The sequence below is a fragment of the Cupressus sempervirens genome, chromosome 9 (assembly GCF_028749045.1).
Source record: "Cupressus sempervirens isolate cs-2001-9-10 chromosome 9, ASM2874904v1, whole genome shotgun sequence".
NCBI lineage: Eukaryota > Viridiplantae > Streptophyta > Pinopsida > Cupressales > Cupressaceae > Cupressus > Cupressus sempervirens.
The window spans coordinates 299,741,200-299,768,577 of record NC_143126.1 but is presented as its reverse complement, the minus strand read 5'-3'; the positions used below and the strand labels follow the sequence as shown (position 1 = coordinate 299,768,577).

Sequence of the window (27,378 nt, the reverse complement as noted above, 5' to 3'; positions counted from 1 at the left end):
AAACAAATTAGATTAGTAGCTTTGATATGTTTCAAAAGTTTCAAGAGACTCTCTCAAAGTTAGTCCTTAGTAAGTGTGGACAATAACATCTCCTTAGGTATCTACCCAACCATTATAATCAATTGCAAAGAGACAAATTATTCGTATCTAATACCCCCTAGCCATAACATTCTAGTTAAACATTTAAGAGTAATTAAACAAAAGACATATAAATTCATAATTTACCACTTGAAGGATCTAAGGCTTAGATAAACTCTAAGAAGAATAAACCAAAATCAAACAAAAACAATCGGGCTACATAACATTTTGGAAATGGAACTTATCATAACCAAATGATTGCTTTCCAAGTTCCTTTTAGTTGATGACATGAAAGTTCTTTTCATAAGAGAATAAGGTTGAAAGTCCCCCTTTATCTATCTTGATAACATAAATTATTCCAGACTGACCCTATCATAATAGTAAACATGTTATAAAAGTCTAATCCAGTAAATAAGCCTAAGTCTGCCCAGCCTCTATCCTCTCACTCGAAGCAGTAAATTGATAAATGCTTGCACTTCTATTCATTGGATAGATATAGTTTTGTGTTACTCTATTTCTCCTAGCCAACTTTTGATTTCGTCAAGTTTCTTAGATTGGGGTCACCCTTTGTATATAAATTTATATATTAAAAAAATCAAGACCTAGCTCGATTTATGTATGTTATCAGGCTTTGTTATTCGATGAGCAACATGGGTTAACAATTCTTGCTTTAATATCATGCTTTGTTATCTGATTCATGTATATTTCTTACCAAGTGACGAGTAGTAAGGGTCAACGATTCATGTTTAATATCTACTATTAATTAAAAAAGAGTCCAACTTCCGATCATATCTATAGTTAATAAAGACCACATATAAATGGAAACTATAAAAGAACTTTGAGGCAATAAATGCCAGAACATTAGCAAACACAATTTATAACTTTGCAATTCCTTTGACAAATTGATACTTAGAAGGAAGTGTAAAGTCCTGTCAATAGGATAATTATCGGAAGCTACCAACATATTTGATCCAACCCTCACTAACTAAACTTCAACATTCTGATTGACCACTCACAGAGCAAGACGATTCCCAACCCATCAACTATCAAAGATGTATCTTTATAGACTAATCTATAAGGAAATAAATAATAATAACATTTTGGCACCTAAATGTCAATAGATTGACAAAGACATAACAATAAATTAGAAATTTGACCTTGGATCACTGTTTGAAAAATTAGAACATCGCCCTGATTCATTAGACTAAAATACATAACATGAAAGAATAGTTCAACACTAAATATCAATAAACCTCCACTCCCATAAATGTCTATAAAGATCAAAGACAAACTAAAACTTACTATTTTCTTTCTTTCTTTCTTTCTTTCAGATAGGAGATTGCAAAACTCAAACCTTAGTATTTTAAATTTGAATCGTATTTGTTGGATACTGATAACATTAATAAACAACTTCCATCCTTGTACTCACTAAATTATGTCTTCCTCCAATTGTCACTTGCAATCCAAATTTTGAATTTAAATAACAATAGCAACAATTGATTTGATGATACTACTATAATTGAATATATAAAAGTAGGGGAGATAAATTTGCATACTAAAAGGTCAATTTTTATTATTATCTCTTATTAGAATCCCCTCATCATTCCAATCAAGAATGGTCAGCTTCTAATCCTATAATCCACTCACAAAGTGTTAAAATGATTGCTAAGAGCCTAACTTAAAATGTAGCAAAAAAACCTAATATAGTTTAAAAATACGTTTAAATTAAAGGTTTCTTAATAATTTATTAGAACTCCAAACAAGGCAAATACAATTGGAAATGTATCAAATCAACCCTTAAGAACTAAAGGATATATATCACTGATTGAACTAGACCACCTATCTTATTGTTAATTTGTTTGTAACTTTCCTAATTGATAGATTTAATGTTGATTTTAAGACTAACAGTTATAAATGAGCTTGAAGCTCTGGTAGATGCAAAGATTCAAGGAAGATCTATGAAACTAACAAGAAAGCTACTCACATCTTGTCATTCGAATCAATAAAGGCCTTACATTGTGCAGATATACGACAAAACCAATTAAAGGAGAGAAAAATTATAAAAACTAGCATGTAAAGGAAGGAATACCTTCCCAAGACCTTAAATGGGAAAGGGGTATTTGTATATAATTTTTATAAACTTAAAATAATTTACGATGCAAGGTGTCAACAAATGTAAAAAAGGGTTGCACCTTATCAAACTTAGAGGTATGCCCCTTTTAATTCTGTAACATTTACTTTATTAATAAATTTTTATATGGCTTTGACTCTTTATTGATTAAAAAAAAAAACTTCTATTTTAAAATTAAAAAAAACCACATTTATAATTGCAAATTTTTAAAACACAATAAAAATTTGAGTTTAAATTTTATTGCTATAACATGCATTTTAATCATTATTTTTAATTGAAAACAATTTAAAACACCAATGCCTAAATACCTCGTACTTGTGCTCATTGAGAACCACCACTTCGAAATTTTAAAAGTGCACGTACAAAATCCGTAGAACACCATCGTTTATTATTTATTTATTTGACATAAATACCTTGGCATCGATTTCAACAAAAAACTAAGTTGGTCTAGCTGCAGGTATAAAAGGATATTAGGTGGGTGGAAGGCTTTTTATGCTTTTCAGAATAGGTGCCGTGAAGCGGAGTTGTGAGATTGGAAAACTATTCAAACTTTGTTCGATCTTCTTGTGCTACCAGTTGTTCTTTACGGGTGTGAATTATGGTCCAACAACACTACTATAGCACAATGGAAACAAATCGAAGGAATCCAAAAGTGCTTGATCACAAGCAAGTTTAAAATCAAAAGCACTGTTCCATATGATATCATGCTAAGTGAAATGGGGGCTGCTCCTATTGAGGCAGTTGCTATGGTTCGCCTTCTAAGCTATTTAAAAAAAATTGAAAAAATGGAAGAGGATAGATGGCCTAAAGTTGTCTTTAGTGACACACTATGTAAGCGAAAAAGGACATGGATGCAACAAAACATCAAATGGATGAGTAAATGGAATATTCAATTCAATATGTGCCCCACAAATAATAAAGTAATAAGGGTCTTTGTCATGGAGAAATTCTATAAGAGAAATTGGAGAAGCGAGATCGGAAGGAAGAAATTATATTATATAAATGAGTTCAACCTCCCTTGTGATCACTCCAAAAAGCATACACAAGAGCCAACATTTCTTGGAGGGCTATAATTCTTATTGCTCCGCTGAGAACCAATTCTCACCAACTTCGTTGTGAGACCGAACGTTGGAAGAGGCCAAAGAAGGCTTGAGAAGAGAGAATTTGTAAATTCTATTATTCTGGAAAGTGGAAACTGAACAACACTTTATTTTAGAATGTGAGGCCTACAAGAGTAGCAGAGATAAATTTGCGGACACTATATGTGACAGTTCATAACATCTATTCAACGAAGAGTACATTGAGCAATTGGGTGGACTCATCATCATCCTGCACAAGAAGCGAACATTGCTACTTAAGTCTGCTTGAGTTGTCTTGCTGTCCCATAGGCTATTTTTAATCTTATAGACATTAAATTTTTATCTATCTATCAAATCAGTAAAAGTTTACGAGTATCTCCTCTGAATTAACAAATTCATACTGATATTTAATTTCCTCATTACTGCATTGCAACATCTCAATTCATAAATTTTGGCTCTAGCGAACAGAAACATATTTCCAATTTCAAAACAACATTCTTTCATCTCATCACATTCATACCACGATCAATAACAGCTTGATGATCAACAAAACCCTGCTAGGGGTTTTCCTGCGTGATTCATTTGACCTTTAAAAGTACCAAAAAATGGCTGCTACGTATGCAAAAATATTAATGAGAAGGATGCAAACGACTCCACAAAACATCTCATATGTACTCGCATGTCCCTTATCATCAAAATTTCAATGGCTTCTAAACTACAGTAATTACAGCACAACAGCAGCAGAAGTATCGAGAGAAGAGAAGAACAATAATTCGGACATTGTATATACACCACACTCTGCACTTGGCGAATCATTTGCTACCGTGCCCATCACTTCAGCTAGTGGATCCATCATAGGCAAGAGGTTTTACAAAAAAGCCACAATAAGGGAAGCAGAAGATGGAATTGGTTGGAATGTAATGCTGGATTATCGGACACTTAGAACGCCCTCTAAGAGGCCTCTCAAGTTGCCCACAATGGGCTTGGCTTATGCTATCGCTGCCGAATGGGAATATCAGGTATTATTTTTAATTTGATCATTGGTAATTGTTTCCTATTTTTTCCCCAAAACTGGGCTGGAACACATATAATTAGAAGCTGGTCTTTACCCTTGGTTCCCAATGTCACCAACAAACTTTGGATTTGAGTTTCTCTGGAAAATGCCCGAATGCATGTCAACTTCTTTGTCGGCAGCTGTCAAAATATAGCTAATTTATCTGGAAGATGTTTTTAACAAGGACTTCAATGCATTCTGTCTTTTCTTATCTAATCCTGATGATGGCTTTAAAATGAGATTCGACTGGTTAAATTTCTTTACTTTTTACATGGATTTCCCAGAAGCTGTTTTTTTAAACACCATCCACCGTCGAAGGTTAAAATCATTGATGATTATACTACTATACTTGAAGGTCCCTGATTCTAATTGTAAAAATAATCTCTCCATCAATAATTGTGTTATAAATAAGCTCTCCAAAATCATGGAATTAATAGAATTGCTTCACTGATTCAAAGCACCTAGCTTAGACCCTTACGTAACCTTTTTTGCCTTTTTTCCATATAACGATTGTTACTCCCGATATTTTTGTTCGTACTTGGTTCCCTTGCGTCCTTGTGTGATCTAGCTTTGTGGCAGGGCCAATATTAAAACTAGTCCAAAGTCTTTTCAACTGGAAGTTTCTTCTTTTAATAACAGACAAACCTCAGTCCTATCCATAATCTTAAATTTGATATTTTTTACATATGCTTCCAATGTTTTTTTATTCATTAGTTGGACCTTTGGCTCTCTCGTTCTGATGTAGCTTAATGTGGCAGAAACAATATTGAAACTACCCAGGTTAGGAAAAACCCATACAGCTTGGACTATGTTTGTTGGGCAATATAGTTTTAGGTAAGTATTATTCAATGTTTTTGTTCATTGATTGGCCCTTGCTTCTTTGTTCTGTTATTGATTAAGCAGTGCACTCTTCCTTGTTGCTGTTGTTGATATTTTTTATTCTCTTGTAACATCTTAAGGAATCAGATGTGCTATGTTCTAACCTCTCGGAGTTTCAGTCTGTCAGACCGAACTGAGTTAGGTGAATGTAATATGTAAAGGGGCTTTTGTGCTGCCCCACGGGCTTTCTGTCACTCTCCATAAAGCCCTAGCTGCAGACATTCAGAAGCTAACAGAGCGAAGCACAACTCAAATCAAAAGTACTCTGTAGATTTCCCGTGAGCTCTTAGCATCGAGCAAGCTATGGGCAGTTCAGTAAATTTGAAGAAAAACTATCAAGGCATCCCTGGTCTATTGAAATTCTACACAGAGGGGCCTTACAGGTTTTCTTCAGGTGCTTCTTTTGTAGTCTGCGTTTGTGACAACCAAGTTAGGATTGTGGAGGTAGTGAATAGCTCCATCAGAAGCATGTTGGAGGGAGATTCTGAGCCTATCACTGCAGTGGCATTCAACGATAAATTACTCTTTGCTGCCAGCTGAAACATGCAAGTTAAACTGTGGGATTTATTGTCTCTCACTTGCATCAGATCGTGGAAGGCACATGACGGTTCTCATGGCAGACATGACTTGTGATGCTTCTGGAGGATTGCTTGTAACTGCTGGTGTTGACAGAAATATTCTTGTGTGAGATTTGAATGGAGGATTCTGCATGCAGTCTTTTTGAGTCCACCAAATGGGTGTTACAATGGTTCTATTTCATCTTGATCCTCATGGATGTCCTTTGCTGATCTCTGGAAGTGCAGATGCCACAGTATGAGTATGGGATCTCTAAGCTAGGAAGGGCATTGTGGTCCCTGAAAGACATTTTTCCATTGTGATTAGCTTGCCAATCTCTGAAAATGGGAGACTTTTTTCTTAGCACTGGCAGAGACAAGACACGGTTACATTTGTTTCATAGCCTATGCTATGGAGTCTTTGAATAGACATGCCAAATTCATTGAAAAGTCATGACAAACAAAACTGGAAGGTCCGTCTAATGTATGACTCCAGGTCATTATGGTTGCTGTTACAGTGGATATTCTTGAACCGTTGCAAGTAAGGGACAGGTCTTCTTGTTTTAGTTATTATCATTCAGATTGAGGATAGTTCACATTTTTTGTTTTGTTTTTCTGGAGGTCTTCTTTCTAGGAATGTTTTATTGGAATTCATTGGTGGGGGGGGGGGGGGGGGGGGTGTGTGTGATTATCGCATGCATCATGGAGAGTGATTGTTGTATATGTGTTGAGTAGTGATCATTGTATAGTGTTGATATGGTGAAAGAGACCAGGGTGCTATAGTAGGGAAAGATATGAAGATTTGTGTTGATACAAGTGCTTGGAGATTTAGAGGGAGTCACTTCATCATGAATATTTGTATTGATGCAATGGCTTGGAGCTTCAGAGGGAGTCACTTCATCATGAAGATTTCTTGAAATGCATTTTTTCTCTGAGAGGGATAAGTTTGAGGTGAAAGCCTTTGTAATGCATTTTTCTCTAAGAGAGAAATTTGAGGTGAAAGCCCTTGTAATTCATTTTTCTCTAACAGAGAGGAATTAACATGAAAGCCCACGTGTTGCTTATTTCTGTGAGAGGGAGAAATACAAGGTAAAAGCCCTTGAGACACATTGTTCTTTCCACTCATGGGAGTAGCTGAGGCAGTCAAGGTAAGAGAAATCCGCAAAGGAGATGTCCAACCTTGCAGCTAAACCACCACGGTGGAAATGGCAAAACAAAACAATAAACAACACCAACAAATAAGGAAATATGATCTTCAATTATCATCAAATTGGCCTGCAAGTGCAAATCACAGATTATTTAACAAACATGCCTCATTAGTAAGGACATAAGCCTTATTTCTGATCTTCACAATTAGATATATTGGCTGTCCTTATTAGTGATCTTCCTACCTGAATGCTACTACCAAACAAGAACTAGTACCCTACTTATATACAAGATCACTAGCCACAAGTTGGCTTATCTGATCAACAACCCCCAAGACGAGGAAACATATTACAAACAATATAAGTCAGGACCCAAATCCATAAGAACACTCCCAATTAGTGAATATACAAGGAGGTTGACCACATGTCTAACAACATAGAACAATGTGCCATTAGGCTTTGCATGGCATGGATCTCCATTGCAAGCCGAATCTTGCCAACCTGGTCATTAGAACAAGAAACCATATATAGGACTAGACCATTCATAAGATAACTTCATCTGGAAACATCGGATCAAGCTGCGAAGCTAGACATAGGAACTCCATGATGTCTAGATCACACCATAAGGATCGCATAAGATAACAAGCCAACTGGACCGATCACTGCCCAAAACACCAAAAACTGTCCAACTGAAACAAAAAACAGACAAACAGAAAGGAAATCTTTTTTGGGTGATGCAAGATTGCTAACTACCCGTGGATGCTCCTGCATCAAACACTTCAGGTGAATAGAAGATGTTCCATAAGATGAACTTATGAACATCTGACAGGATTCAAGACATAAATCCCATGCTCATTCTTAACCTACATGTCCTCCTTGTTCGTAAGGTACATTTTTTGCAAATAGTTGTGCCGACTATCCAAATTCACATCCAATAGTATACCATCCTCCATCATGCACTACTTTTCTACTTTCTCACAACCTCTGCTCTAATTCTCCAATCTACATCAATTGCTTCTGCCTTTGTCTCTCTTACAATCAACAATCAATGTCCACTTCTTCTGCTGCTTGATTCCACCTTTGTCACTGCTAAATATCCTCTTTGCCTCTAATCTACTCACAAGATCCTGCTGCTCATTTGATACCACTTTGGTAACCTACTGCTGCAACACTATCTAGTTGTCATCAACCTCCAACTCTATCGGTTTAGAACCATTCATCAAATCCTTCAACAACCGTACAACTTCAAAAAGCTTCTCAATGACCTGTTGCAAACCCATCACCTTCTAATGCAAAGCAATCTGATCTCCTAAGGTGTAAGTTTTCAGTACACTCAAGTTCTTAGCCTTCCTTCCTTCTTCCTTCAACGGAATTAAGGTGAACTTCCTACCATCCTTCACTATAGGCACAATGTTCTTTCGACAATCATGAACAACTTTTTAAGGGGCTGGTGATTCACAAGAGGAAACCAAGAGGCCGGATGGGCCTGTGCTGCAAAGCTGGGTGCACACGTGACACAGGTGTGGTGTAGGCAAGACATGGGTCGAGCCGAGGTGTAAATGGGACTATGTCGTGTGTTGGGCAGACATGGTTGTGGTGTAGGATCTTGTCCTAGACATGATCCGAGGTGTATGCTGGGGACTGTGTTGCGAGTTGTTCCCTCCAACATAGTTGTGGTGTAGGCACGGTGTGCAACCGAGCCGAGGTGTGATCTTGGGGCTGTGCTATGAGATGTTCCCTCTAGCATAGTTGTGGTGTAGGCGAGGCGTGGAGCTGAGCTGAGGTGTATCCGCGGAGGGTAAGTGCCGGTGTACATAATGGGTGGCTTGGAGAGTCCACCTCCCTCGAGAGGGCCGAAGTAGAGTAGTCCCTCCCTCTGGTCTCCGAGAGACAGAGGGGACGCAAAGTCTTTAGGAGCAATGAAGTGTTGCTCCGCCGTTACGCAATGTGGTGAGATTTGGTGCGATGACAAGGGTCCCTGTCTCAGTGTAGCAGAGAAGCTGGACCAATGTTGGCAGCATTTCCCATGGAGGTTGTCCGGTGTCTGAAAGCTGGGGAAAGAGGAGTACCTAGTCCTGTGGTAGGAGGCAAAGTGGTTTGTCCGAGTAAGAGCATTGTAGGCTTGTGGTTAGCTGTGTGGGAAAGGTGTCATTGTGCTAGAGATCTAAGGGGTGCGGTATCGGTTGGGTGTGGCACTGGGTGCACATCCAGGGTGCTTGGTTGCATGGGTTTGCATTGAGGTAGGATCTCAGAGACCGGGGTGGTCAAGTATGGCAAACGGGATGTAGTGTCTCGGAATGGTGCTAAGGGGATGCCGAGTTAAGGGGGCAGATCTGTGTCAAGTATCCGAAGGGGTAGTCATTGGGCATGGTTCAGGGAGGTGAGTCATGACGGAAGGCTAGGAGCAAAGGCTTGTGGTGCATGAGTGAAACGGGTGAAGCAGATGAGTGAAGTGGTTCAAAGGTGAAGTAGCGAAGTGGTAATCGAGTTGGTCTTGCTAGCCAGTGTCCAACAGGGTTGGGTGGATCATGGAGCTAGGGTGTGGAAGTCAAGTAGGTTGTGTAGTGCAAAGGGATCCGTGGATTGAGTATGAGACGGCGTGGATGCATGAAGGGGTTGGTTCGAGTGCACGGAGTGTACGAGGACACGATGTTCACCAATGAGGGCATGTAGACATAGACTTGGGTGTCGAAGCAGTTGGGGCTCATGGTGGGGATCTAGGGTTGGCTAAGGTAGTCAGTAGTTCCGTGGGGAACAAGGGTTGGGCTTCAAGGGTTCAATGGGGAGCTAGGGAGACCAACAAGAGATGGAATGCCACGGAGGCACGATCATTTTGAGGATTGGACTGGAGGACTCTAGGAAGTTCAAAGAGGTTCCATAAGGGTGTCGAGTATACCGTGTAGGTGTGCGCATGAGCCAAGAAGTTCAGAGAGGTACCGTGAAGGTGTCGAGTATGCTTTGTGAGTATGCGTATGAGCCAGAGAGTTCACAGAGATGTCAAGGTGGTGCTGAGTATACATTTGAAGTATGTGCATGAGCTAGGGAGGACTCATGGTGTCTAAGTCAGGCAGTGTGGATGCAGTGTTCAGCAAGGGAGTCTAGGTGGTTCTCGATGCAAGGTCGCAGAGGTGTAGCGTTGGGCTTGGGGAGTCAGGTGAGTTGAACAAGGGGAGCTCTGGGAGCTTGGTGCATTCCAAGTGTGGCAAGGTGATCATAGAGGATCAGGACGCGGTCAAGAGACTTGTGGGGGTTGAGATCACATGTGGCCGATGTCGGAGTAAGGTGGGCTTATGGGAGTCACTGAGGCGAAGATATCACAAGGGCTGAGTAGGGGTTTAGCGTGGAGGTTGAACATGAGTAGAGCTTGTAGCTTGAGGATGTGTGCGTGGAGCACCTAAGGAAGAGAACCAGGAGTAAGGATGGTTCGGCATGCGCTTCTATTCCGCAGGAGTGTATGTTTAGGCAGTCAGGTGCATGGGCGCTTGATGAAGAAAAGGGAGGTGTAGTCTGGGTGAACGAAAATGGTCGCATCTTACTGTGGATTAGAAGTAGGGATTGCCAGTGCCGCGCAGAGTTTGGAGATTCTCAAGTAGAAGGCTTAACCTGGGCATAAGCATAAAATCCAGCCCCGTGACGAACTCTAACATGATACTGCCAAGGTCTTCCTAACAAAACATGGCAAGCACTCATGTTAACCACATCACACAATACCTCATCCTAGTTTGGTCCAATGTTAAACTTAACCCAACACTCTTTCACTTCTACAATATGGTCAGCTTGAAACCAACTAATCCCATATGGGCAAGGGTGCTTAAGTCTCCTCAGTTCAAGCTTTTGTACCATCTTCTGTGATACAAGGTTATCAGTACTACGACTATTCATTATCACCTTGCAACATTTACCTCCCGATTTACAAATAGATCGAATCAATTGCCTTCTTTGCACAAGCTATAGTTGCTTCTTATTCAACATAACACTCTTGAACGTCAAAGACTCTCATCTTTAATGCAACCTCTCTTTCAACAAGTTGTTTCTCATGTGTCGATAGGTTTTGTTTTCCTTTTATTTTGCTAGAACCAACCGAACATTTGAAATCTCTATGTCCAACACTCCCATATTTGAAACAAGTCCCTTTGAACTCTCTGTTGCCATTGCCTTTTCAATGAGTCTTCAGGTCAGGTTCCTCTTCAATCACTAGCTTATCCTTGTTGTTATCACCAACCGGTTTATTTCATTTCTTAGGTGTAACTTGTCTCTTTTTTAGCTTATCTCCAACCTTTAGAGCATACAAATAAGCATCCTCAATTGTACTAATCGTCAAAATCCTTATCTTGAATGTTAAGTCTTAAACCATTAACATACCTAGCCACCTTCTCCTTAGATGGCTCTTGGTGTCCATATATGATTGTCATCTTATAGAACTCTTCGATGTACTCCTTAACTCTCAAATCCTTTTGCTTTAGATTTTGCGATTTCTTAAACAATTCCAATTCATAATTCTCCGATATGGACTTGGCCTTAATTCTAGAAACCATAACTCTCCACCTAGTAATTTTAGGCTCACCATTATCCTCTCTATCTTTCTACAATTCTTTCCACCATAAGACAACATGACCCTTCAACTTAGGTTGTGCCAACCTAACCTTTTGCGGATCCTGAACATCTTCAAGCTCAAAGTATTCATGTAGCTCATTAACCAATCTAATAATTCCTTAGTTGTAATGAACCAACAAAGCAAGAAATATCCGTTCTATGCCTCTTACCCATTTGTGCCATAGCTCTGAGTAATCTTTCTTCATTTGCAAGAATCTTAGCTTTAACTATTTTGAGATCTTCAACAAATTCTTCAAATTCATCTTTAGTCTCAGGGATCCTCCTAACCCTAGTTGAAGTATTTCAAATCTTAGTCCTATTGGAGATCGTAGCTACGATGGAGATCTTTATCTCTGGGTGTTAATACCATTACGGTCACTGTCAGCCGAAGAGGACATTTGTGATCATAATTGTAATATTAAGTATAAAGTCATATGTCATACAACATGCTTTGAGGCATGGAAATGCAAAGAGTTGTATTTGAAAATAAAGAGTCATGTTTTGGAAAATTGAAGAGACCTTTGGTTGTAATAAAGAGTGCAATGTCCCCACTAATAGGGTTAGGGACAAGTAATACCTGCAAAATAAATGTTAGAATTACAATAATAATAAAACTAACTATATTATTCTACCCTCTAAGTTAACCCCAATCTTAAGGACCTCTCCAGATCGGGCTTCTTAGCTCATAGCTACCTCGCTGTCATCCTGGGTGTGCACTCGTTAAGATTCTTCTTGGACGGGCATCCTCTATCCAAGACCAACGACATATGCATATGTTTGACAACATCAAAATATTCTGACACATTGATTATCGACCATGGCGGACAATGGAGATCTTAATATCTCCATGCTTCATGCTTTGATATCGATTCTCGGCCATGGCAGACAATGGAGATCTTAATATCTCACATGCTCCATGCTTCGAGTTCACATTAATATCCATGGTGTTAACCCCATGAGCTAACACAATATTATCCACAAGTATGGTTCATTAATATAAATAAATTCATAAACATAATTAACAAAATATAATTCATAAACATACCTTTCTTACCTTCTTTTTCAAGAGTCACACCCTTTCATAATACAAATTCTTTGAAAAGTCACAACACTTCATAGTTATAATACTTACAAAAAGTCACAACACTTCATAGTTATAATACTTACAAAAAGTGACAACACTTCATAACTAAAATTCTTTGGAAAAGTCCCACTACTTTATAATCACAATTTTTTTGAAGAGTCGCAACTATTCATAATTATGACCCTTTTGAAGGTTCATATCCTTTCAATGTCATTGACACCTTTTCAAAAAGTCACTTCCTTATTTTCTTCATATCACTTCCCTCTTCCATTTTTTCCTTTTTGAACTCCTCTCTTCTCCTCCTCTTTTTTTCCCCTCTCTAAAATAAACTCTCTACCCTTTTATATCTTAATTTTAAGGAGTCATGTCTATTTGTTAAGCATCTCTTGACTTTTCATTAGATTTAGTTACTTAATATTATTCTATGTTATATTATTTATTTACTTACTTATTTATGTTTATTATTATTTATTATTAAATTCTATTTAGAAAGTTTACATGCTTTCTACAATATTGTCACTTGTATTTAATTTAGTTTGTTTATTTACTCATTGAAATTTTATTATTTTTTAATTATTTAAAATATCATAATAAATATTATTTCATTAATAATATAGATTAAAGAAAATTAATTACCTAGAATTATATATTAGTATTAGTTTTAATATAACTTTATTATCATTGTTTATTTAATAACATTGTATTATCTAATTATTATTAAAATTTTATCTTAAAATGGGGATATGACAAAGAGTCTCTCTATGTGTTATATATATCACTTCAAGCAGAAGGCATTGCACCTTGAAACATTTTACTATCAATAAAGTGATTTTTTGGTTGTGTGGCTGGGTTTTTCCCTTCATTTTGAAGAGTTTTTCCAGGATAATTTTCTGTCGCTTGCATCTATCTATATTGCTCTTGCTTATTGCTGTTTATCATTGATTTTTGGTTTAAAATCCTAAAATGATATCATAGCCAAGTTGGTTGACAGAAAATAAGCGAGCTTCTTTTGTTCTTAGTTTGATGTATCTATCATAGATTGTAATGTTTTTTAGGCTGTATGTATATGTTGAAGCTGCTTGTTATGGTCACCAAGCTGATCATCTTTTAGCTACCAATTTTTCTTTCCCTCTTTGAATGAGGTTTTTTTTAATGCTTCAATGGGTTGGGGCCAAGGGCTTCCCAGGGAAGATTGTGATTTATCACAAGTGTTCATCGTTTGATGGGAAGCCATGGTCAAAGCTTCCATCTTATATGCATACCCTGTCATAGTCCTGTCAAAGCTTTAGCAGGTTCTTGCTAGTTCGTTTAAATATCTTCATCCAACCAAGCGGAAGGAAGGGTTTGAGCTATTAGATCAGGCTTAGAATTTGTGCCTCAACAACAATTTTGTATAGAAAGACCAAGTTTTCAGCTTGTTTTATAGTTTGTCTTTTGCTCGAAGTACGTTGGAGAGGCCGCTAATGAGCAAGGTAGCATGCATGTAGCACATTTTGCAGTCAGATCAAGGAGATTTTGAGACACTATGAAAATATAGAATATGCATTCGAACAATGCACAGTCTGTGATGGTGGCATATTTATATCATTGGATACGATGCGTGAAAATATTTTGATGATGAACAAGTTTTGGCAAGGGAATGATGATAATACCATTAAGGCTCCTTGATTTCGACAAATTTGGAGTTGTTGCCTTAGTATTGATATGAGAAGTTTGTATCAGGTCATTGAAAAACCATCATCGTGATTGATGGGCCACTGAAGAAGCATTCTCTTCTAGTTCAAATCAATATATTTTCAGATTGAACTTTTCATTTGTAATGACAAAGGCTGATGATTCAGGAGAGATCCCTTGGAACAATAATCTTCATGCTCCGTTGGTTTCCAAATTGTATATTGGATGGAGTGTAGATGGTATGAGCAGTGTTTTGGTTGCTAGATCACCGTTAATAATTATTGCGAAGAAGAGTATCAACGTTGGCAATAAGTGCGTCTTCGTGAAATTCAAACATCTCTGCAAATTTTTGCTGCTAAGAGGATTATCCGCGACCATTCTCCTTTGGCTACACATGTGGAACGTATGACTCATTGTTGTTGGGTGTATTCTTTTATCGATAGTTGTATCCCCTCAAAAGGTGATGGTTCATATTTTCCTTGCCGTTTCAAATGTTTTGTAACTGGCAAGAGTCTTGTCTTGCTCTATTGACTATGCGTTCATGAATCTTTTGTTCAAACCAGATGAGTGTATTTTTCTGTTTGACGTATTTAATTAGTGCTAAGATTTTCCTTCGTGACGTTTTTCTAAAGATGAATGTATTAGAACTTGCACTATGTCTTTAGCAACATGTAGAATAACATTTGCGACACAGATAAAGGTTCAAGTTTCCTTGGTGCTAATAATATTGGTGGATGCTAAGATTCCTACCAGATGAAAGTAACTATTTTTGTTTGTGCTGATTACATGAAGAGTGTCTGCGTGGAATTTCTTGGGACATATGAATCACTCATTTGGAAGGTGTTTGATGTTGCATTAAAAGATCTTAGGAAGTGTCGTGAGGGATGCATGCAAAGTTTCCCAAGCGTTGGGATTGTATGCCTCCTAGGATTTGTTATGGTGTTGTAGGTAATATGATTTGAATGCAAAGCCTCCTATTCCTTGTGATTTGGATGCAAATTCCATTAGAGCTCGTGCATTATGTCATCCATAAGCTAAGAATTTTCTATCTAAAGCCATCTAGTGTCTTGTCATATATGAAATGGTTGTAAAATTTGTGAGTTTTAAATTTGGAAAGTTCTGTTTTTTTGTTGTTTGCTTTCAATATTACTTTTGACAATTTAATTTTACTAAGCTCTCTTGACTGCAGCTGGATGCAATGGGCTGATGAGAGATTTAGCAGTCTGCATGAGGATGTTGTTTATGCAAATTTTCATTCAGATGGGAGCTTGTGATTCAGAGGGTGATGTTCAACCTTAGAGGGGGTTATATCACTATTTGTGTCAATTGAAGCCATCTTGTTTAGAGGGAGTCTTTGTTGAGAGGGTATTTAAATCATTGTATACATGCTGTTAAAGAGTTTCCTTATATATGATAAGTTATTGACGTTGTAGGATATTGAGACTCTTGATGGAAATAACTCTCAACTGTGATTTTTCTTCTTGTTAATAATGGATTCTTATTTAGGTGAAATAAATTAAAGTTGTAAAGTCAACAGTCAACTTGATAACTCTTTCACTTATGAGAGACTCATAGTGAGTGTAATGTTGAGAGAGTCCATGACTGTATCACATTGAGAGAGTCCCTGATAAAATGATGATTGTAAACCTTACTAACTTGTCATGCTGAGAGATTCCATAACATTATATTGAGTGAGTCTGTCATGAAAAGTGATTGTGATTCTTTTAGGTTTGTCACGTTGATAGATTCCGTGACAACATCATGTTGAGTGAGTCCATGATGAAAGTTAAATGTGATTTTGAAGGTTTTTCATGTTGATTGATTCCATGATTATGAATAATTGTTATAGATCTGTCATGTTGAGAGATTCCATGACAACATCATGTTGAGAGAGTTTGCAATGAAAGCTGGTTGTGTTACTTACAGGGTTTTCATGTTGAGTGATTCCATGAATTTTATAGGATCTATGTGATTAGATTTTAGCATTGACATTTTGGTTGCAGTCTTGTGTGACTGTTTAGCTAAAGATCTCTCTCTCTCTCTAAGAGGGAGTGTTGGAGATTGTAGCTGCAATAGAGGTTTTATCTTTGGGCGTTAATACCATTATGGTCACCTTTAATTGAAGAGGATATTTGTGATAATAATTGTAAAATTATTTATAAAGTCATGTGTCATACAACATGTGTTGAGGCATGGAAATACGAAGAGTTGTATTTGAAAATAGAGAGTCAGAGACCTTTGGTTGTAATGTGAAATGTCTCTTTATGTGTTATAAATATTGCTTTAAGTGAAAGACATTGTACATTGAAACATTTTATTATCAGTAAAATGATATTTTTTGTTTGTGTGGCTGGGTTTTTCCCTTCATCTTGAATGGTTTTCCCAAGATACTTCTGTGTGTCTCTTGCATCTGTTTTGTTCTCCCTTATTGCTGTTTATGATTTTTGGGTTAAAATCCCAACAAGTTCTTATCTCAGTCTTGAATTCGTTCATCATTTTTTAAAGCCTTATAGGGTTCATTCTTCTAGGCAAAATCTTTGCAAACTTTAGGAATCCCCTTCTGAGCTTCCTTAGCTTTGGCGATCTGATCTCAAGTGTTGATTTCCCTAACACAATCAAGCAATCCACAGCACCTTCAATTTGCCTCAAACAGTTTGTCAATGCAATCTTTGAAAATCACCAACTTGTCCTTTAATTGATCCAAATAATCCTCCAATGGTTCCTTTTGTACAAACCTAATTGTAGGTCAGATTTGCCTTCTGCCACCCCACAACTAGGATCTTGAGGATTCACAATCTTCGGAACTCAATCTGATCGATCCTATTGTTGAAACTCTATTGTCACGCACTATTAGCAACAAATCCTACCCTGAACCACCTTGCGCAAGGCACTTGTTGATGTAGGTCAGATCCTTGGTTCTACCACCCCACAAACAACAACTCTACAACTTTGCAAGCTCAAAAACTCAAATCTGCAATCACAAGAATCACAACTAGGCTCTGATTCCATTTGACGCAGTCAAGGCAAGAGAAATCCCCAAAGGAGATGTCCAACCTTGCAGCTAAACCACCATAGCGGAAATGACAAGAAAAAAACAATGAAGAACACCAACAAATGAGGAATATGATATTCAATCATCATCAAGTTGGCCTGCAAGTGCAGAACACAAATTATTCAACAGACATGCCTTATTACTAAGGACATAAGCCGTATTTACAATCTTCAAAAGCAGATATATTGGCTCTCCTCATTACCAATCTTCCTATCTAAATGCTACTACCGGACAAGAACTACTACCCTACTTATATACAAAATTGGCAGTTATAAGTTGGCTTATCCGATCAACAATCCCCAAGACGAAAAAATGTATTACAACCAATATAGATTAGGACCCAAATTCATAAGAACACTCCTAATTAGATACATCATAATGTGCAAACATACAAGGAGGTTGACCACATATCTAACAGCATAGAACAACGCTCCATTAGGCTTCGCATGTTGTGGATCTCCATCGCAAGCCGAAGCTTGGCAACCTGGCTGTTAGAACAGGAAACTAAATATAGGACTGGACCATTCATAAGATAACTTCATTTGGAAACATTAGATGGAGCTGCGAAGCTAGACATAGGATCTCTATGATGTCTAGATCACACCATAAGAATCACATAAGATAACAAGCCAATTGGACTAATTGCTATCCAAAACATTGGAAACTATCCATTTGGAACAGAAAACAGATAGGAAATCTTTATGGGTGATGCAAGATAACCAACTACCCTTGGATGCTTCTGCATCAGTAGCCATGGTGGATCTCATGTTGAGAGACTCCATGACAACATCATGTTCAGTGACTCTGTGAAGAGAGCTTGTGTTTACATTTATTTCACACAATGGGAGTAGCCATGGTGAACATCACGTTGAGTGACTCCACAATGCTATCATGTTGAGAGACTGCGTGATAAATTTTGTTTTTGTTACAAATGGGTGTAGCCATTGTGGATGTCATGTTGAGAGATTCTATGACTTGGATATCTGAAAAGATACCTCCCTAGCTAAGAGGGTGTGTTGATGTTTGAGGATCTGGAGTTATCTTTTCATGGGTGTCTCTTGATTTCATTTGTAATTTGAAAGGTTATTCTTTGTTGTAACTGCCTGAACTTTCATTATCAATACAATGAAGGGTTAAGACAAGCTATATATGTCTTGATGGATTCACATGAGTGAGTGATTTTTGCTTCTGTGTAGTCCAGCATTTGGCAATATTTTAAGTCAGATTCTAATCTTTCATTGATATGTAAAAATATTTCTCTTGGTGTGGCTGGTTATTTCCCTTGAGAAGGAGGGTTTTCCTAGGATAATCCTTGTGTCATCTTGTTTATGCTATTCTGGTTCAAAACTTAACAAGCTGGAAGGCTCAATGTGTAGTCATTATGTACAAAGCTTCAAATTTTAAATCTATTGTATAGATGTGAAAGAGACTCAAGACAAAAAGCAAGTGGCATGTCGAAGGCCCTTCTAGTTTCCCTGCATCTCTGAGTGCTTTCTGAATAAGTCAAGCCACTTCTTTGTCTTGGTGCCTCCTGAAGAAGTCAGGCTGCTATTTTCAAGTCTTGGTGTCTTCATGCAAGCAAGGGTTTTATGTTGTTTCTCAGGAAGGAATGGACATCAATGCAAGTGTTGCACCATCCTTCAATGGGATCACATTCTTTTGTTTTGAGGAGGCATTTTATCGAAGCATTTGTCAGGGTATTAAGTTAAAGCAATTTAATTGGAGACTATGTTTCTGTAATGAAATCATTTTTGAAAGAGGATCTGCATTCAAATTGTAGGCTGATCACTGATATTCATTCATTATCTCATCCTTGCTGTTCAAATAAGGAACTAAAGGGAGAATGTATTGAAATCTGCAGAAAACTTTCTCTATTTCCACTTCCTGTGTAGCTGGAAAAATTTAAGAGGTGGTTCTTCTTTCAACATGCCTCCAATCATGGAGTTTTTTATCTTTTATGAGCTCCTTTTGTTGATGGCACCAAGCTAGACAATGGATCCATCCTACATTTGAACAAAGGCATCTGCATGCATTGCTGTAGCCTGTAATCATTTGTTGCCCATTGGTGCTGGGCATCAAAGTTGTCTAAGGCTATGGCAAAGTTCATTTTTTCTGGCCTTAAATACCTGTGCAAGTCATTGAAAATTTGCTGCAGGTTGATATGTCACAGAGGTAAGATCATGTTGATTCACTTAGAGTGGTGTATTCTATAGATGATGATAAACGAGATTGCTGAATTATGTTTGCCATAAGACCATGTCAAAATATTATATCATCAATCTATTGTAAACCTAGCGTAAGTAAGCCTCAGAATGAAATATTGTAAGAACATGTCACTCAGATAAGGTGTCAATTTTATTCCTAAAGTATCTCTAATCTGGCATATTGCTGATCAGAGTGGTGAGAAATAGGTCAAACACACATCTAGTTCTAATTAAAACAATGGCAGAAAACATTCAAATTCTCCTACTACCCGAGTCACAAAAATTGACTCGCACCAACTATAGTGTTTGACAGTTTGCGAGTACAATAATCTTGCAAAATTCTGCTAAAAAAAGAGAAAAGAGGCTGGAGGCCAATGCTGCAGATATGACAGACATCATAATGAAACCTTGTTGATACTGAAGTTTGCAATGAAGAATCTTTTCTAAATTTGTGAATCAAGTTTCATGATAAGTACCAGGCTTTAGAAGCAAACAATATTCTAATATAGCAACCCAATTCTCTGTCTTCCCAATCCTTTTTCACCCTATCCACCCTTAGCAGATTCACTTAGATTTCTCCTAGAGTATGAGTAGCTCAAAACTCTACCGGGACATCATACAGACAAATCCACATTTTCTCATTCTCTTTACCTGCCTCTTTAGGATTAAACAAAGGTCAGCATTCTTTCATCATCAGTTCTGCCCCTTACAACATTGTGACACCCCCAGATACGAATTCTTCTTTGTCTTCCTCTGAAGTAAATCAAAGGGAAGAAATCATTTGATAATTGCCTTGACTCCAAATTGACCCAACATAGATCCTTGCATTCTTCTTCATCTCCCTTGGTTGATTCACCCCCCTCCGTAATACATGAATATGCCAATTTTTTAAGCCTGTTAACCCTATTTGTTATGTGAGCATCAGAAATCAGAACTAGCAAAGGGCTATCTTTTGTGGTCTCACCTATGACTAATCTCCATTCTTGGCCTGCCACCGATTTCTGTATCCTCCGCAGCATTGTTTTGCATCGTGGATCTTGATTCCATCTCCTATCATTTGATATCTCTGTGTTCTTATGCCCACATCGCCCATACCCTGTATTCCATGACGACTTTACAGGACTTGATGTTCTTCCGCATCAATTCATCCTCCCACTCAGGTCCCAGTTTTTCCAAATCCATGGCAGTCTTCTGGGATTTGTGCATTTTGGGAACACTCTCCCACCAATTGTAAGCTTTTGATTTCACTTCAAGTCCCTAATAGTCTGATCATTTCGCCCACACTCAGGCAAATCACATTTCTACATCTACCTAATGGGTTCTGAATTGGGGAGGGGCAGGATTTCATCTGCTAGATTTGTCCATCCTTGTCGCTCCACTCCAGTATGAACCAGATCAGGATATTCTGGGGGTAGAACCCATAGCCTCTTCTCATCCTCTCATCGCCCTTTGTGGAAGACCAACTGTGGTTCCCATGTGAAACTTCCCTCTGATTTAGGCCTCTGCCATCATGGATACAATTGTGGGTTTCGTTCTTACCTCTTTCCTGCACCTCCTTGGTCCTTGCATTTCCTGTGCTTTCCCTTGCCTCTTCCCTGTTTTTCCCTCCTCTCTGAATCCCTTCTGCACTGCCACTTTCTGATGCAAATGACAATATTCATCGAATTTGTAGGAGCATTAGACTTGCATGGCAATGGCACAAGAAACTGAAAGTGTAAATGAATTTCAATTATACAAGTTTAAGTTGGGGAAAACTCAGGAAATTAAACAACACTAAAATATTAAATACTCATAAAAACATGGAATAAGAGAAGCCAAGTACAAATACTGGAGGACATAAATTAGGACTCAACATTGCCAATAACTCTCAAATTCTCCCTGAGGATCAATATTTCATTCCTATGGTACATATTGTCATTGAATCATTACTCATACAAAACAAAATTGGATTATTCAAAATTCAAATAGCCTCGAAGGCAGCTATGACTAGATATGTGAAACGGAAGTTGAAGCCCATACATCAGCAACTATTTGCTCCAAATGAGCACAGTCATGATTTTCCATAACCTCATTCTATATATCTGGGTTTGAAGGAACAATACCAAATGTTTCCCACTGCTCTCTCCTGGATATTGCTACTATGGTTGAGTTCTTATAAGTTTGAAATCCTTCATTCTATTGGAGTCAATGATAGATACTGTCTTTATTTCAGACCTTGGGATTATGCAAATCGACCAGTCAAATAGGTCTGAAAAAGGCTCTTACAGTATTCTATTAAAGTTTATTAGCTTGAATAGGTTACAAAATTGAAGTGGTACTTCTGATAATTGTGTTCCATGGTGGCATTTGTTGAGTGCTTTGTGCTCTTTTGTGATTTGGTTTTCATTTTTAAAGTTAGAAAGAGTGTTTAAAATTTCAGAATACTGTAAAATTGATAGCTATTGAAATCAAGATTAAGTGAGAGTACCTATTCAGTTTTCTAACTTGAACTGATTCTTGCAGCCATCAGAAATTTATTCAAGTATTAATGGAATTTGTAATTCATTCCACAAAATATTCATTTGAGAGATCATGAAAAAACAAAAGAAAACCATTGTTTTTCGTCTGTAAATAGAAAACTCTCCACTCACAAATTCATTTACTGCATGGTGGAATGCATTGTTAATGGGAATACTGTTCAGTTTAAAAACCACGTTCATGGGTATAACTAGTTGTTAATTAAAAGTCACCAAGGGACTCATACCCCATTTTAGGACCACATTTTGGGGTGAAAGTCACTAATGACGTGCTACCAAGTTATTTCTATGCAGTACTAACATCACTAAGAGGTGCTTGTGTGCTTTGTGGATGCTGTTGCCTTTTTGTTATTTCCAATTAATTTGAGAAGAATCATGAAAGAGATGACTTATCATGGAAATTGGTCATCAAAGGAATGAATTAATATACATGATTAAGAATCCCCACGAGTTGTCTGATTAAAATTGAGCATGAAGCTTAAACAGCTTATATAAATTTAAATTGTCATATTTTCCACCATTGCACCAAAACAAATAAAGAGGAGAGGAATAAATCAGATAAATCAATAATACTTCTTAAGGTCTTTGTGTGAATTGGTCTAACATGTAATGTTTGCAATTACAAATTGTAATGTACGAGAAATTTTGAAGCTTTATATGCTTTTCAAGATTACAACTGGATGGAATTCTTGTGCTTGACATATATATGTATTTTGGCAGATACAAGATGGAATAAGACCTTTCACGATGCCACTGATGAGGCTATCCTGTACAGCATTAGAAAGGATTCCACTGACTCGTGACAAGATAATTCAAAATTTGCTGAATCACTTTCACACAGATGTTGTTTTCTGCCGTCCTCCTGATGACAGTGTTTTGACCAGTGATGTTCATGGTTTGTACATTTTATAATCAATGCAAGCCTAATTTTTAAATGCTTTTTCACTTCATGATTAGAAATTCATCCTTTCATATCAAGATAAATGTTTGCTAAATAGCTTCATCAGTGTCCCTTCTTTCCTCTGAGCAACTAGTGTGTATTATTTTTATATAGTTGTAAGCATTTCTATTAAAAATAAGAAGTCAGTTTTGCATTTTGTCTATATAAGCCTGTAGTTATGGCCCATATGCAGCTGCTTACCCATGAGTGGACTGTATGAGTATTTTTCCTGCTTTTCTTTTTCATCTTAAGGTAAATCATGTGCATCGCTGTATTGATGTATGCTTTGTTTGTTTGACTTTTCTATTTAATTTAGCCTAAGATAAAAGTAAGAGTAGAAGATGAAGTGTTCAGTCCGTAATGTCCACAGTTCTACTTTTAACCTAAGGAAAAAATATCCGAAACTGGTCAAACAATTTTTTTTTGAAAGTGATTAAGGCATTTTATGTGTTAATTTTCCCAGATTATATATTTTCAGTCATTATTTTTATTAGAAAACTCATCAGACTTTCAGGTGTTTGCCAATTTAACAATAACATAGTAGCAGTCCATTTCTACTATGGCTCTTAAGTTCTCTTAAGTTCTGGTTAAATATAAACCGTAGTCTCAATGGATCCTATAATTAAATTTTTAACTTGGTTCTTTATTCAGAAGAACTACAAGAAGATCTTCACAAATTTGAAAGGGAAGAAATCCTTCGTGAACTTTTGTTCATTGTAGAGAAGGAGATTCTTGAGGATGAATTGCAAGAAGTTTCAAACACTTTTGGAGTAGAAGATAGTCAAGTAAATGTGCTGAACAAGGAATTACAAGTTATAACAAATGAATTCAAATATGAAGCACAATTTGACAAGGCAACACAAGACATCATTACCACCATATTCTTTGGTGGGGTGCTAAAAATCTCATGGAAGAAATACAATGGAATCATTGTCAAAGACATCTCAGGATAGACAAATTGTTGCAACTGGTATGATTTGTTAAAATTTAAAGATCAGGTTTATGTTTATTTTCTACATCAGGTTGATATCCTTTTGCAAAATCTTAAATATTCTTTAATATAAGTCAGATTTCAAACTATAATAATCAGTATATATATGTAAGTGTGATTTCATTTCACACTAACATAACATGGACGGTGATATATTGTAGACTATTATGATCTGTAGCACACCAATTTCCTTGAAGACTGTTTTAAGTCTATGTTCACCGGTTTCTTCCAGATATACGTATAGTGCTGTGTGTTGCAGATGTGCCACCTATATATACTCATTGCAGATATTTACTTATGCACGGTAGCAGATAAATGTTTGCAGTTCTTACTCGTTGCAGATATGATGTGTTTGATAGTAGTTTAACGCAGCAGTGATCTCCTATTTAAATGGTGATGGGCAGTCACCACCCGATGGGGTGACTCCCTCATGGAGTCATGTCTCATCGGGTCGTGACTGTTGAGTTTCCGGGATCGCTACAAATGTGCTAAGCACTGCCATTATATTTGGTATATGTTTTCCAAATGGCAGCGACCTCTTAATTTAAATTGAGAATAAGCCATGAAGAGATATGTCTCATGAATGAGACATGTCTATTCGTTAATTAAATAATTAATATAATAAAAATTTAATCATTGTTTTACACACACACACATATAGTATTATATATATTATTGTATTAATTTCTCTCATATAACAACCTTATATCTCATATGTAACTATATCTCATATATAATTATATATAGCCATAGTTTTTTCCGACTGAAGCTACCAAACATCAACACTCCCTTTTAGCTAAAGAGGATAAACACAAGACAAAGATTACACCATTAGCAATCTTTAGGAATGCCACATTAAGGAAATTCAACAAATACTCTGAGTAATGGTCTCCAGAATATCAATACTTGATATTCACCATGTACTCAATAAGGTAATGGTCTACAAAATATCAATATATGATATTCACCATTTTGATATCACATTTGAGTATTGGTCTACAGAATATCAACATATGATATTAACCAAATACTCTTTGAGTAATGGCCCCCAGAACGAGATGCAAGATATTCACCAAGTACTATGAGTAATGGCCTCCAAAACATCAAGTCGTTGATATTCACCATGTACTGTGTGTAATGGCCTCTAGAACATCAACTTGCATACCATTCATCATGTACTCAAAAATATTTATAAAGTATATGCACACACATTCTCATATTGCTTACCATATAAACATTCACTATGCAAAGTATAATCTATCATGATTTGCATAGATGTTTAAGATATCCATTATAATAGAAAATTAAGTTATTGTAAGATTGTTACCTTTCAATAACTTTTGCAGATAAAAATGACATCATTTTGAAGTTGTCACTTCCTCATGATGTACACAAGGGGTAGGCTCATTAAAATCACATAGGCACGAGGTATATTCATGAATCGCAGTCCTCTTTGACTGTTACAATTTATTGATCACTAGAGAATCTATCTCAACACGGTTTACTCCCTTTGAATCAATATAATTGAGATCACCGAAGGTTGCTTGAATCATATCCTCTATCTGCTCCCTCTTTTTCAAAGTTACCTCTAATGAAATGTCAGACTCCCTCCGAATCTCAATCTCCCTCTTCTTGCAGTAACATTCTCAGAGGAAAAGATCAAGACACATAGTTCCTATAGTACATAATGAATTACAAACATAAGAGAGACTAACATAATACTCAAGGATAATTCTGCATAATGATATAAGATCATTCCAATGAAATATTGCTAAAGTTATAAGCTAAATATATACTTTCAACATATATGTATTTAGTATTCTAAGTATATATCTTTAATCTATGGTTTCACATATTATTACTTTATATATTTATATAATCACCATATATTTTTTCAGTTATACTATCTCATATAATATAACTACAAAATAATTATTAATAATGACTTATATTATCATAATATAAAATGGAGATATAACAATAATAATGTAAAGGAAATACATTGCCTCAACATTACCTTACATACTTTGTGGGACCTGATGCTTTGTTAATAGTCCTCACCACCGAAAGGGTGTCTCATATGACTTGGCATTGGAAATCATTTCTCTCTATTGTTTGGCTTCAAGTATCAATATTCCGTGTCTTTACTCTTGTGTACACCCTTTTTATTGGGTTATTACTAATTTGCATGTTTACAAACATTACATAATTCATATTTTAATAAACTCTCTAATCCAATAGACACAACACTTATTTCAATTAGTTGTTGACGTCACTTTATCCATCATATTTATATGTATGTATGCCATTTGACCTCCTTGCCCTAGAATTGGGATTTGGCATAGTTTGACTGCACATGAGCCACTTAATTTCTTTTCCTAAGACACATGGGCCCCTCTCTCCCTGCAGTGGCACTTGGCTTATCCCATCTTACATTATAAACTACTCATATTTTGTGCAATAATGCTTTGACCAATATTGTCAAGTGGACTATGTCTGCTTGTGCTCATGACCGCAGGTGGTGGCGGATCCTATCAGATGTGTGTAGTTGCAAATGACAATGAGAAGGCTCGCTGAGAATAGGCAATAAATGCACTACCCTCGTGCCCGTCCAATGTTTGTGATGTTGGGCTCCAGTATGCCATAGAGATAAAAGAAGACTTGTACTCCAAAGTGGGCGAGCCGATGATTGCAACTGTCATAAACATTTTGACCACCCTCTTTGCACAATGCTTCCAATGTTGTCATGGAGCCCTATAATCAATCTCTCCATCTCTGCACTTTTCTCACCAAGACAGTTCCCTAGTCCTTTACCGTGCCAATGCTTGTACTTGTCACCTCAATTGAATATATTGCATCTACATTCTTGTCGATTGGGACAAGCTATAATAGTCAACTGTGACTTGTAGATGATTATCTATTATGAGGATTGTGCCGCTTTCACGGGTGCCTCATCAAAACCTTTGTATGTCGCAAATTGATTTATCGCCTCTTCATAATTTCAATGTTCGGAGAAGACCCACACAACAACATTCATTTATTGTGAAGTTGGTATACCTGAGTACCTGGTTAGATCATGTAGCATGGCTCCATTTCCAAAATAGTTATCGAGGTTGGGTGCCGAGAGAGAGAGAGGAGATATTGGGTGAGTGATGAGCTTGCCTTCATACATCCAAGGAACTTGCAAGTAAATATTGATGCGCACTAGTAGTATTGATCGACCCAGATCAATGACTGATTCTCCTAAGTCACTGGTGATGTGTTGTGTGGTCTACTAATGCTGCTCGGGTTAAGGAGGAGCGATGTCGATTTGAGGCGCTGGCATGTCGCCCCCAAAATTGAAAAAAAAATGATGGATCTTTATAGTAATTAGGTTGACTAGATCATATCGTACACTTGCAGCA

The 27,378-nt window shown here is 37.1% G+C and overlaps 1 protein-coding gene across 1 annotated transcript in view; it reads left to right on the top strand.

Moving 5' to 3' along the window:
• Positions 1-3,707: 3,707 nt before the first annotated feature.
• LOC149538587 (ATP12 protein-like protein) overlaps positions 3,708-27,378 on the top strand; it is a 146,544-nt gene continuing 122,873 nt past the window's right edge. Inside the window, exons 1-2 of the mRNA XM_089799895.1 lie at positions 3,708-4,307; positions 22,764-22,938. Of these exons, the coding sequence (XP_089656021.1) occupies positions 3,894-4,307; positions 22,764-22,938 (589 nt within the window). The 5' untranslated portion in view covers positions 3,708-3,893. The remainder of the gene's footprint in view (positions 4,308-22,763; positions 22,939-27,378) is intronic.